The sequence below is a fragment of the Micrasema longulum genome, unplaced genomic scaffold (genome assembly GCF_059751315.1).
Source record: "Micrasema longulum isolate JH-2025_06_02 unplaced genomic scaffold, ASM5975131v1 h1tg000244l, whole genome shotgun sequence".
NCBI classification, from domain to species: Eukaryota; Metazoa; Arthropoda; class Insecta; order Trichoptera; family Brachycentridae; genus Micrasema; species Micrasema longulum.
The window spans coordinates 827,238-841,306 of NW_028277449.1; the positions used below are offsets into that span (position 1 = coordinate 827,238).

At 34.4% G+C, this 14,069-nt stretch overlaps 1 protein-coding gene across 1 annotated transcript; it reads right to left on the reverse strand.

Annotated features, from left to right (window-relative positions):
• Window positions 1-271: 271 nt before the first annotated feature.
• Window positions 272-13,408, reverse strand: LOC148283377 (tRNA (adenine(37)-N6)-methyltransferase). The gene is made up of 9 exons (XM_088223626.1): window positions 13,160-13,408; window positions 12,966-13,063; window positions 12,644-12,875; window positions 10,375-10,532; window positions 8,622-8,801; window positions 8,228-8,402; window positions 6,338-6,411; window positions 4,751-4,857; window positions 272-3,153 (listed from the first exon to the last, which is right to left on the reverse strand). Exons 1-9 carry the CDS (start codon window positions 13,249-13,251, stop codon window positions 2,935-2,937), a joined length of 1,335 nt encoding a protein of 444 aa, XP_088079752.1. The 5' UTR covers window positions 13,252-13,408; the 3' UTR covers window positions 272-2,934.
• Between the last annotated feature and the right edge of the window lie 661 nt (window positions 13,409-14,069).

Below are 14,069 nucleotides of genomic sequence, written 5' to 3' on the forward strand. Positions count from 1 at the left end.
TTGATAAATGAAAATGTTGACAAATGTTTCTTCGTCACGACCGAGATCTCGCTATTGCCGTGAGTGTTGTAACCGAATTCGACTGTCCTTGTATGTCCAGAGTCGTGTCCTTCCAGAATACGATGTAATATTTTCTCGGAAATTTCAGCCTAGACTGATGATAACACTATTTAAAAATTTTGAGTATGTCCAAATCTTGTAGACTAATACTGGAATATCAACACTTTAAATGCCAAAAAAATAACTAATAAATATAACAACTGTTGATTTGAAAAAATGTTTTATTTTTTATTCTTACTTTAATACATAATACATTATTTTCATGAACATAATTTTGGAATAAATAACATAATAGTAACAACATTATGGAAATTTAATTAATATTAAAAAATTCATACATTTTGGCGAAACGATTAAATATAAATAGAGACATTTTTTTTTTTCGTCAAGAAGCCAAATACACGAGGCGTGTAAAACAAAGACGGTACTCTCCATCACTGGTCTGAAATGAGTCAAAAATGGCGATAGCTAGAGAAACAAAAATACTATTGACAACTGTAAAGGTTTCGGAGCATAGATGACAGTAACTCATACATTTTTGACTTATCATAACTACTTACGCAATAACAACGGCAGTCTCCTTTACGCTACAGAACAAAAACAAAAAAACAAACTGAAATGAACTATTAATTTAAAGGAAGTCATAAAATTACCACATACAATTAAGTTGACTGGTAAAAAAACAATATTTCAAAAGAGAAATTAAAAACTGGCTGAAGAAAATTAGGACAGAAGAAATTTAAAAAATATTTTAATGACATGTAAAATATGTAAAAAAAAATATATTACATTGTTTCTCCTCAGAACAGATTTATCTCCCTAGTGAGGAATCTAAAATAATTTTTTACATAAAATATTTTATAAAGTAAACAAAAAAATATATTATTTACCAATTAATCGCAATAAAACACATATACAGAGAGTATCTTGAGGCAAAAATTGAAGGTTTTTTTTTATAAAAACTGCATAACTGAAATTGGAATGTTTTTTCATAAACTACAAAAAACATTGGAGAACGTTATCTTTGTTTTAACACACCTCACATTGTACAAGGTTTGATAAAAAAATATGAATATTTCAATTTTGAATTTGAGAAAATGCGGTGTCAGACAATTTCGATGAATTATTCAATGATGACGATGTCGGACTGATTATGCCTAGGTAAAATCGACAAGATCAACCGCTGTCCCGTTTTCCACACCTCAAAACTGAACCGATTGTGATGATTTTTAAAAGGGTATCAGAATGAAAATTCCGTCGGTACTATTTGCGTTTTTAAAAAATAGTTCTCATATTTATATACCATACGCTAGAACAAAACAAATAAAACTGGCGCTTTTAAGGGTTTTTGGATGGTTCTAGTTTCCATAATAAACTATCTATCAAAAAAACAAAATGATAGTATACCAATGGTAAATATTTACACCGTGTTAAAAAATCACTGCTCTAATGCTATAATCTTGGGAGAAAATCACCTTGAATACGTAATTTATTGTAAGAGCTTATTTTTTTGTACTTTAAAGGAAACAATATTAATATTGAGGAATAAATATAAAAAAATTAAAATACACTAATTCTGTGTATTTTTTATCAAACCTCGTACACACAACATTATTTTAAAATATTATGTTTATGAACCCTTTCATACCTGAATTAGTTATAAGAAAATTTCAGCTTTTGAAAAAAACCTTTATATCTCATTTTTAATGAAACTTGGGTCTCAAAGTGATAACAAATAAACACAGTTTATAAATCACGTATTTTACAATACATGTTTATTTAAGGGTCAGATATTTAAAACATCACTTAGCATCATTCCAACAGAAGCAATATTACTGAAGATTGAACTGTTAATTCTATACAGTTAGACAGGTAAATATCTAAGTGATTGAAATCTTAAATCAAAGTTTTTAAAATCCCATGAGAAATAAATGCAACAACAAAAAACCATCACGCCGTTTCCCGGTAAGGGTAGGCAGAGAGGATGGAATGCCATATCACTCTATCTTGGCATTCAGACCTCGCTTCCTCTACATTCATACATCTTCTCATGCACGCACGCCGACTATTCCTACTTTTGACATGTCCATCTTCAAGTATTTCATGGACTTGATCGTGCCATGTCTTTCTCGGTCTTCCTCGTTTTCTGCACCCATCAACATTCGCATCGTAGATCCTTTTAGCCGTTCTTTCGCAGTCCATTCGCTCTACATGTCTAAACCAACGCAGCATCCCTTTTTTGATTCTGTCGATAATGCATGCGAAATAAATGCAGGAATGTAAAAACTCCCAAAACTGCTTTTCTTCTCATGCTCCGTGCGCCTGTTACAGACATTTAATTTAAAAACCCTTTCATAATCCCAGATAAAATAAGTTTAAAAATACTCTTAAATCCATTATAGCTACTTCAAAGTAATAAAATTTTCATTGTAATTCAATCAAACTTTGGAAATACATATTTCAAAATGCTGGTGCTGCTTGTCTCCATACAAATTTATATTGCAAGTTTTAACTTACAGCGCGCGGTGGCATTGACAAATAATTGTAACAATACATGATTTCATTTGTCAGTTTGAAGACAATCTTTGAGTGAGACGCACATCGTTTTGAATTGTAAAAATATCGAAAAATGTAAGGCAGGATGTGGGAGTATGTAAATACATCAAATACCTAGCATCAGTGGCCGACTTATTTGTGTCTTGGGCCTTAATCAAATAAGCATAATTTTACTAAAACATCATTTAGAAGGACGACAGAATCGTTAACTTCGCCCAAGGTGATTTGTCCCTGACTGCCCCCCACTGCCATCTTCCCCCAAGATGGCTCATGCTTTAGTGCCTACAACTGTTATCTTCACCCAAGGCGGTTTGTACCTTATTGTACACTATTGTCATCTTCATCCAAGATATTGGTAAGCTTGTCTACGTCGGTTATAAGACACACATGCGCCGTGTCATCAAAGAAGCAGGTGATGCTGAGACCGAGTATGGCACAGGTATACGGGTCCTCACTGTACCTCTCTCTGACGTAAACTGAACGGGGGTCCTCCGAGAGGATGGAACATATAGTCGACTGGATGTTAGAAGCAGCTGCCTGTAAAAAATATAGTCAAAATTGATAGATTTTACAAAAAAAATGAGGAGCAATTATTTTAATTAACCGCCCTACCTTTGGGTTATTATTCAAAAGGTACGTAAAAAATCATCGGGTATTTTTCCTTTGAGTTTATTCAAAAAGTAAGTAAAAAATCATCAGGTTTTTTTCATAAGATTTCTCAATAACAATACTTATTTACAATGTACCAGATGAAATTTTTTAACAAAAGACTCATTTGAACGTAGTTATGAAGAAAGCAGACAACCAAAGAAAAGTGAAACTGAGATAATAGCACTTTTGTAAAAAGAGTAACTAATCAAATCTACACAACATTTTGAATGTTTTTGACTCTGACAAATCATAAACAATGAATACATTAGTTTTTTTTAACAAGAATCTAATTGTGTATTTGACCAGCTTTAATGATTTTTCAAATACCCTAAGATTTTGCTAGTGCTGTGGGCGTTTTTTGCAAATTGAGAAATGCCGTTTTTGTGATCGGCATCATTTTCAGAAGGTGATTATTAAAGTATTTTGTTTGAAAACGGTCTGGCTGTTTTTAGCGGAACATAGAATTGACCTTACTGCGCCCGATAACACCAATATCTCATTTTCTCATAACTATGTTCATTTATGACCCTTTTTTAAATCCTTTGCAAGTCAGAGGCTCTCAACATAAGACGTCGCCGGATAATTTTTTGTAATAATATTCAATTGAATATGAATATTCTATTGAATATGAATATTCTATTGAATATATAGGTCATAAGCCCTGTAAATTCCTAGACTTCCATATTCCCTTCTCGAAAATGTTTTCCCTCTGTGTTGCAACAAATCTAGATCTAAATAACTCCCTAGAGAGAAAATCAAGCCTGTCTGCAAACATTTGGACATACTCAGAAAATTGTTGAACTACAATATTTGAATTTGTCCAAATGTTCGTAGACAAAAGACTGGATTTCACCCCCTCGGGAGTCATTAAGCTTAACAAATTACAACAGGGATGGAGAATACCTTAAATAAGGGAATATGGAAGTCTAGACATTTATTTACAGGGCTTATGACGTGTCATTGTCTGGTTTAAGTGGCCACTTTACACACTGTGTAACATTCACCATTTTGCCTATGTTTGAACATCCATATTTCTTAAATTCTTCCATTTGTTGATTTTAGTGAAGTTAAAGAGCTGAAACCTTTTTTGTTGTGAAGAGATTGAAGAAATATGGATGTTCAAACATAGGCAAAATGGTGAATGTTACACAGTGTGTCAAGTGGCCAATTAAACCAGCCAATGACAGGTCATAAGCCCTGTAAATGCCTAGATTTCCATATTCCCTCATTTAAGGTATTCTCTATCCCTGTTGTAATTTGTTAATTGTTGAACTCATTTTTTTTTTAATGCGTGGAGCTCTTATTTTAAAACGGTTTAAATAATTATTTGTTAAATTAACTCACCACTGTTTTGATCTAATTTACTGAACTCAAACCCATGTACACATTATTCAGTGTTAACATAATTTGTGTACATTATTTTCCAAATTCCAAATATGCAACTATAAATATTTTAATATAAATTTGAAATATAGGTACATACCTGAGAACCCATTAAATTTTCAAGTTTGCTCAAGCAGTCATCGGCAAATTGGACACTCAATTGAGCCACGGGAGGATTGGTTATCCAATTGGCTATACGAACATTACCTGAAACAATTTCAGATAGTAACTACATTGCACATACATTTACTTAAATACTAAAAAAAGAGATATTATAAAAATTTAATAAAAAGTACATAAAAGGGAGAAGACATGGTATAGTTCCAACTCTACTTTCCTTCCCTCTCTTTCTGCTTCCATGAACATTTATATTTATTACTAAAAATTCACAACCAACAATAATTCCTTAGCAGGTAGTAGATGTATGTAAAAGTTAAGAGTTAGGCAGAAGAAATATTTAAAATGTCTTTAACAGATTTGATAAAACTTTAGTATTTACAGTGTGGTTGCGAATTATGTAAGTATGCATTGTTAAAATATTTTTTTTTATTTTTTTAAAAAGAAATATTTGCGTTCTTATGATTAACCCAAATATTTAATTTTGAGGGCCATTTTAAACGAGTTGTAAATAACGCACTATTAGAAAATGGAATCAAGTTGGGGTAGAGTGGGATTCGAACCACGGACCTTCAGTCCGTGAGTCCGAGACACTAGCCACAGGACCACAACCCGATTTTATATTGTCACAACTTCAACATCCTTTGTACTCATAACCACTGTTCACTTGCTGACGCGCTACCGACGAGTTAGCGGGTCCACCACTCTTCACAAGGTCGTCTCTTCCGCTGTTTGTAAGGTAGCGGAAACCGAAGAACGAAGCACACACTTCATTTCACTGGCGGCGGGAACCGAAGGGTGAAGCACAAGCACTGGTTCACTGCAGCGAAAAGCCGATTCGACTAGTAGTCCTGAAAAGGACTTTTAATTCCAAGAGAGCGCCGCGGTCGGGATCCGTAAGGTGAGAAGTCCAGAAGTCGAATCCAAGGGCAGGCGGAGGTCTTGTAGCATAGTCGGTATCGGCGGAGAGTAGAGCGGGAGATGATTCAAACACGAGTGAAAGATAGAGACTGATTTATTTGACGGCGCTGCGTCGTTTTATACATAACAAATCTGCGCGGCCAACACAGGCCGGCCAATGGCGGGCGGAAGTAAGCCGACCAATCCCGTCGCGAGAGAATAGCGCTGTCTATCTCTCTCTCGCCACGTATAAGGACTCCCTCCCCCCGCCACCCGCCCGCACTAGGTGCAGACCGCGCCGTAAGAAACATGTACAGAGAAAATATTATTATTAATCAAATAAGGGCAATGCGATATATTTATAAATTTGATAATAAAATCCTAATTCTATAGGCCTCGGTATAACGAAAGCCTGCCCCGAAGGTAACAAATAAAGTCTTTATTGGGGAGGTGGCATTTCGTGTTACATATACCGAGGTTTCTACACTATTCATTATTCATGAGGCCCCAGGAAGGGCTGCTGAGTCTATACAACGTCCGTAACAAGTGTGTAACTTCTAGTAATAAATATTTCAAATCTAATCCGTGTTCATGTTTATAATCCGCACTCTCAAATGAATATTCTATAAATGGTGACCCTGACGTGCCCCTATAATAATAATAAATTCACCTTGTGGTGTGGGAGAAGAGGGTCCCTCACTTCCTTCTGGGGCCTCTCTTTGGGAAGTTGATATAGTGGAAGATCTAAAATAAAAATAAGTTTATAAATACACCGGTCGTATTTAGTAAGAGCACAGTAGACGACAAAACATCTCTTTGTTCAGATTAGCGGCAGATTGCGAGAAACGTGTTAACTCTGATATTCTTAGTGTCAAATGGACCAAAAGACTTGTGATGAATAAAATGAACTGGGCATTACTTAATTCAGTTATTATAACATTATATCTGTGCTGACACGGAAAAGGAGCATAAGTCTGTGTGGTGTAAGTTTACAATATGGCTGTTTTACTGATTGACAGCTAAGGTCTCAATAGTTTTTTATTAATTACAAAAGATATAACTTAAAATTATCAACTTCTATATATTTAAATAGAGTATTTTCTACAAGGAGTCATATTTATTTCTTTAAAAATTCGCATATGTATATTTATATATGACTTGTGCCCTTTTTCATTGTTATTTTTTTCTCCATACTGCAATCAATTTGCCCATAGATTCGCTGCAAGTGGAATAAAAAAGCAGGACCCAGGTGCAGTTAAGGTAATGATGACAATGAGATAAAAAAATGTTTTTTTTTATTTTTATTATATTAGAAAGAAGTCGAAAGAGTAGAGAATGCTTCGCTTGCACGTAATTTACGAACTAATTACGCTCTAGCAAATGTTTTTTTTTTTTACATTTTTTTACATTTTTTTTTTTTTTTTTTGCACCACAACTGGCCAGGAGGCCTAATTACAGTGGTGAATTACATCACAGAGCACCCAGGCTTGAGAAAAATTACATTTTTAATTTTTGTGTTCTCACCGGGAATCGAACCCGGAACCTTCCGTGCGTGAGTCAAGCGTCTTGACCACTACACCACGGGGGCCGCCGTGATCTACACTCGTGAGAGCGTTCAGAATCGCACCACCGGGAGAGTAGTGGTAGAGTATGAAATAGAAAGCACCATTCAAAGTGCTGGGAGAGCAGCTAGGATTAGCAGCCGCCACATTCAACAGTATTAAAGTTGTCTGGATATCAGACGTTTACTCAGTAAAAACGAAATATTGCCTTTACAATACATGCATTGCACCGCACCTATTCTCATCTACAGATGCGAATCGTGACAACTCACTAGGGCCCAAATCAGCAAACTATGGAGTTTTGAGAATAGATGCCTCGGAAAAATACTGGGTGGGTGACATTTTGCACCACAATAAATCTACACAGATCGCAGTAATGTCAAGAGCTTATTTAGCACCGACCCCCATTTACAAATGGTTTGACTTCGTAAGGAACGTTGAATTAAGACAACGGACGAAGAAACCTCTGCTGATAACCTTCATCAAGTATACGTGATACACTTAGGTGGGCCAATAACGAATGCCCGCTGAGAGCCTTAACCACGATTGTCTACTTAACAAGGCATCAGGTTCTCTGCAGTCCTGGACGTCTACGGCTGACAGTTCGTCGGCAGTTCACATATGAATTACGGGATGCGGACCTGACTTGGCAGGACACATGGGAGTTGGCCGCAGACAGAGAGGCCTGTAGATATTTTATAAATACCATATCAACTGTGTTTAGGACAAAGGCTTCAAACCACGATTTTGCCTTTTTTTTGTTGTTTATTAGTTTTAATGCGTTTTTAACCATTCTAGCAAAAGGATTGCGCCAATAGGCATTTGCGGTTTAAATACTATTTGTTGGAACATGTATAAGACCTACGTAATTGGTTAAAAAATGCTTGAAATATTTGTGGTTAAAAGCCTTTGTCCTGAACTAAGTCGATATGTTCCACCAGGGAGTGGACATGGATTAAACAAGTTACTAGAAAGAAAGCTAAAGTGATATGTTTTACCTGTCTAAATATTGATTATGATCTAAGTTGGAATGCATATCCTGAGGGTGCTGAAATACTTCATCGGAATCTCTTCCATCTAGAACTCTTACATCACTATTGGGGCTGGAATCGGACAGTACAGAACCATCCATCTGATCTCCGGAAGAACTCGACTCTCCAATAAGTAAGCGTTCTGAAATGTATAAATATTACAGTATAAAAGTACAAAAACAGAAGCGTACAAAATATATGGTCGCTGGCCTACTGCCTGTCCTTAAGTAAAGTTTCACTGTAAATAGATTTTGTGTGCAAATGCATCAGCGTTTAATGGCTGCACACAGAGATAGTTTTATTATGCCCAAAAAGACATTTCTCAAATGCAATTCAAGGTAGGATTAAATTTCTAAATTACCTTGGATGTCCAAATCTCTATCATTGGAAGAATTCCTTCTCATTCTGTGCCAGTGTAACCTGCCTGGTGGTCTACTGAGCTGAGTCGGGTACGGGCTGTCATACTGAGGTATAAAAGGCTTAATATCCAAAACTGGAGTTCTATCCACCATGTCCACTCCAGAAAAGAAAATACAATTATCTGAGAACAAGATTTAAAAAATATTAAGTCAGATAGATATCCTACGGTATAATATTTATTTAAAAAAATATGAATCCAGTCGAACTTGGTTCTAACAATCACGGAAATATTATATAATGAAGAAATATTCGTTGACATTTTAGTTTATGATTTTGGTTGGACATACTGAACAAAAATACTGTCAATAATTGGGCAAAAAATCTTCAACCATTCGAAATCATAATTTTAGAAATAAGAATGTAAGTAATAATAAAATCCAAACGGCCGGCTAACTTAAGACTGATGCCGCTAGGCACTGGGATCGGATTATGTTTATAATACTATGTGTCCAGGTACCTGATTGGTGCTTTCACTGACAATATTGAAAAAGCTTCACACACATGAATGGAATTGTGGGTAAAAAAATACAAGCTTTGCAAACTCAGTAAATACCGGCCATTACATTTTACAACTTTCTTGTAGTTTATAAATGACATCCCGGTTATGAGGGTTTTTACGATGTTTTTCAATAAAAAAAAATAGTATTCTATGATTATGGTCAATGCATAATAAAACATTACGAGTGGGTGATGTCAGATCAGTTGAAAACTAACGCCTGAATTATAAACATGTCTAATAACAATAGGAAGATCTCTCAATTTGTGAAAATGGTTTTTGAAATGGAACATGGCACTAAAAACATTGAAGTGTGTAAAAAGTTTTCTTTATCCCTAACCAAAGTGCAAACATTGCGGAAAAACAAGGATGTTTATTTATCTGCATTTGAAATTTATAAAGTTGTATGGTCGTAATTATTTATTATAATTCTCCTTATCAGATTTTATTATCTGAATCGATTTAATGTATGTTCAATTGTTTATTTAGTGACAATATGCAATGGAGATTGTATTTCGAAAAAAACCTTTTTTGGTAAAACAAGTAGTGCTTGTAAAGAGCAAATTCAATCGGTTTTTGAACTGGTTGTCTGAAATGGAATAGACAACCAGTCTTGGCAATTTATTCCAGTTTGAAACCACCCTGCTGGAAAGGAAGTTTTTCTTGGTATTGAGATGGAATTGGGGACGATGGAGCGTCCAGTTATGACCCTGTAAATTGATTTTAGGATTTAATTGATACGTCTGTTGCAGGGGGCCGTCATAGTAATCATTTGGTATCTTCGAAAGTTCTATCAAATTTCCTCACTTTAGTCGTTCTTCCAATGATGTATGTCCAAGTGCTTTTAATCTACGGTAGTAAGGCATCCTTTTGAGTGATTGGAAATTTCCATAGCACATCTTTAGACTTTTTCCAGTAGCTCAATATCTTTAGTAAAGTAGGGAGTCCATACTTGGTATCCATATTTCAATACAGGCCTTAAATAGCCCTTATATATTTGAAAGATTACGCCTGGAGTAATATTTTAGAATGCCTCCGTAAGCAAATAAATTATTGACTTGAGGCTGAATTTAGTTTAACAATGGGCGGATAAGGGTTTGATGATGTTTTCTTTGAAAAATTATTGTTAAACACAAATAAATAAACTCTAAAGATTTGAGCAGGATATTATCAAAGATAATCATTATAAGATCCATACCTTCGACACTGTTGATCTTTACAAGCGATAATCCAATAGGCGAAGGGCGGTGAGGAGATCGAGTAGCAAATACTCCCATTCTTGTTCCATTCATACGTGGTGGAGCCACTTTAGCTTTAGTGTGATTACTATCGTTGGCGTGGAAATAGAAAAGAATCCTGAAAAACAAACCACAGTCAAATACAACAGACTTCCATTTTACGCGGTTTTAAAATTAAGTGTAAATTTTTTTGGATTTTTATTTTTCAAACATTAATTTAACAATGCGGGCAGTGGAATATCGATTTCTTTCTCCTCTCAAAGACTCTGCTGATGGCGGTTGATGGCATTGTCATTATTGATGACTCAGTCAGGGGCCATCAAATCATTATTAATTAAAAAATAAGTGGTCAAAAACAAAGTTGTTTTCCTTATTTTTTTTATAATAAATGACAACAAAGTTAGCGCTTTAAATATACAAATTTAATCATTATTTTCTTCGAGATAGAAGTATCGAAAAATCACTTTTAAACCTTGGATGTGATTCAACTCAGAAGGGTCCCAAATGAGGAAGATCAGTGCTGTGGGAAATTGAATATAAAAATATTTTCTATTACACATTAAAAAATAGAGCAAAAAAGTTGTCACGATGTTTCTTGAAAATGTATGAAAAAATTAACTTCTTTGAAATGTCACAAGTTCATGTGAAGATGTGTTTATCCAATAACAATTAATTATAGCATTGTTGTTGTGATAGATTTCCGGTTTCCGGGCCAGCCATAATTTAAAACATTTTGTGTATTTTCACATTTAGCAGGTACAAATTAGCAGGTATTGGGTGTTTTTTTTAATGTCAGAAAAACTCACCGACTTGAACTTGCCACGTCGCAGGTGGTGTAATTTCGAAGATAATATTAACTGTTTAATTTTGATAGTCTATTAACAAATAAATAAAAAATCAAATAACCACCGAACTTCATCATTATGGAACAGTACTCTAGTACAGCGTTTCCTAACCTTTTTCAGCCGCGGACCCCTAGGAAATCAAGCACAATTTTCAAGGACCCCCTTAGTAAAAAAAACCAGCAATAAATTTCGGACCATTTATTTTAGTAATACAAAAAAACTTTTTAATAAAAAAAATATGTTAATAATTAACGCACAACAGCAACACCAATACGGTTAATCAATGTGAAGGTTGGTGTTACTACAAAGTTGTAATCTCAAATCGGATTCCACTTGTAATCTATTTCTGTATTTGTTTTTAGTATATACAAGAGCAGAGAATGCCTTTTCACAGAGATATGTGGTTGAGAAAAGCAGTAAATATTTCAGTGCTTCTTCTGATATTTCTTTACATTCACCCAACATACAAACTGTAAGAGTAAAGTGATGTTTCGGAAGAAACTTAAAACCCACGTGTTCTCTAAATCGTTTGAATAAATTCTTAGCATGTGGTGACAAAGTACATTATTTTTCTTAAATTAGAAAGTTAAAATTAAATTTATTTCTTTATATAATCACTTTGTAAAGTGCCCTTGAGGTATTTTATTACGAAAATGGCACTTTATAAAGTTATCCATAATATTATACTATTATATTATATCACCCAAAAACTTGATAAAGAGGATTCTTTGAAATAACATTTCAATGCTGAATCACAAGATATTTCTATAAATTTTTATGTTTAATGGGTACTGGAAAATAATCCCGAAAAGAAGACTTTAAAGCCCGGGAGTGTTTAATTATTTTGTCTTGTACTTGTGTTGGCAACATTGCTCAAGCAGAGGATTCCAAAAACGCAGTGTAGGAAAGTAATTTTAGTTTTTTTTTAATTGTACGATTTGACCAAAGGTCAAGCTTTTTAAGCATCGTTTCAATTTTATCTTTAGTTTGGAGATGTTATTATCTCTTCTTTGTAGACTCAAGTTCAGCTCGTTAAGGGCACGTCAGTCTCATACACTGTTCGCTGTCGCACGTTCGCCGTGTTAAGTAAGCGTGGCGATTACGAAAATTTTGGAGACATTTATTTATTATTGTTTAATGGTCCAGAGATGAGACTGCAGACCCCCATAATTATATTCGCGAAACCCCAGGGGTCCGCGGACCACAGGTTAAGAAACACTGTTCTAGTACATTGCTGACAAGTGTTTCATACAATGTGCTTATTGTAGTAAATTGAAAGATTTAGAATTTCAAAGTACAAATCATCAGGTGTGGATAAGGGTTTAATGATGATGATGCCTGAGTAAGAATAACCAATGTTATTACTGAATGAAGAATGACTTACCACATGTGAGAAAATTGTTCGAGTCCTTCTAAAGCATGTTGTGGATTCGTCAAAACGCGATTATCTATTCTAATGATTCCTTGCGACTGAGACAATATTCCTGGCTGTCGAGGAACTGCTCGTTTGCTAGCGAATCCGGTTTCGACATGACCAATAAACTTGTAAGGAAGGGTTGTTTCTTCTTCAGATAATGACGAGGGATTAAGACTTGTACTTGAGGATGCGTTAGAATCTAAAAAAGGGCACGGTCATTACAGATTTCCAGTGGAGTTTAATATGGACGCAAATCAGTAAAACAAATCGAATTCCAGGTCAATCTTACCGTTCGAGGTGCATTTTCCACAAGTCCAGAATTCAAGAGTTTGCTTTATGTGGTCATAATCTTTCTTGTGGCTGTGTTTCAAAGATACGACCTGTTGCCTAAAAGCAGACAAAATAAAAATCGTGAAAACGTAATAAAATTATAAAAACAACACGTCCACAATTTATTCAATATTGATGCTTTCTAATACTAACCTCAAATTATTTATTTCGTTTCGCGCTAACGTTAGCGCGTTTTTGAGTTTCAATGTTTCAGAAATAACCACTGAATTTTCTTCCGACTCCATTTTCAAAAACTATATCACATTTTCTTTTCTATAAGTAGTTATATTTTATCTTTTTACGTTTTTGCACAATCTGTAAAGTACGAATACCGGGGCCGGTGACTATACGCCATAGATAACACAACAGAAACAGGATGACAGCAAACAGGCAAACACTAACAAAACACAGATTCTGTTTTGGTCTTTGATAATACCAGATGACAAAAAATATAGCAAATTAATATTCGTAACGAAAGTTCTTGATTATTGAAATTTTTATGAAAAATATGTGAAGTATTTTATTTCAATAATCAAATATAATTTTACATTCTCAGAGTAATAATGCACTATTTATATAACCATTATATTTATGGTAAGATAAAAAAGATGAGTGATATATTTCTAATGGACTAATTCTCTAATACTTTTTATAGTGTTTAGCATTAAACTATGGCAAAAAATCTCTTCGATAAAACAATAACCTGTTAACAGGTTTTACAGGCAAACAAATTTCATTTATTTTATTTGGTTTAAATGAATTGCTTGTTTTTTTTTTGTATTTACAATTTTATTTAAAACTAGTCGAACTTTCCAAAGCCCTCCACTCAAATAATGAATGCCGAATTAAAATCGATGACGTTGTCACAAATAATTTGTTTGAGAGCACCACCAGAGTTCGTCAAGGTTGCGTCCATGCACCGTTATTTTTTATAATCCTTATGGACTTCATCTTAAAAAAATCAATTCCACTAAGTCAACGGATATGTATCTTCTTCTTTCTAATTTGTTTTTTTTTTTGCCATTATTTAATAATGTACATGCTTCCACTTTCTATTATGTTG

What these genes read in the sequence shown, in the direction of transcription:
- LOC148283377 (XM_088223626.1), bottom strand. Translation starts at nt 13,251, where the DNA reads ATGGAGTCGGAAGAAAATTCAGTGGTTATTTCTGAAACATTGAAACTC. An exon ending in GAACAATTTTCTCACATGTG is followed by an intron (nt 10,533 to 12,643) that starts GTAAGTCATTCT and finishes TTTGTTTTTCAG; the next exon opens with GATTCTTTTCTATTTCCACG. An exon ending in CATAATCAATATTTAGACAG is followed by an intron (nt 6,412 to 8,227) that starts GTAAAACATATC and finishes TTTTTATTTTAG; the next exon opens with ATCTTCCACTATATCAACTT.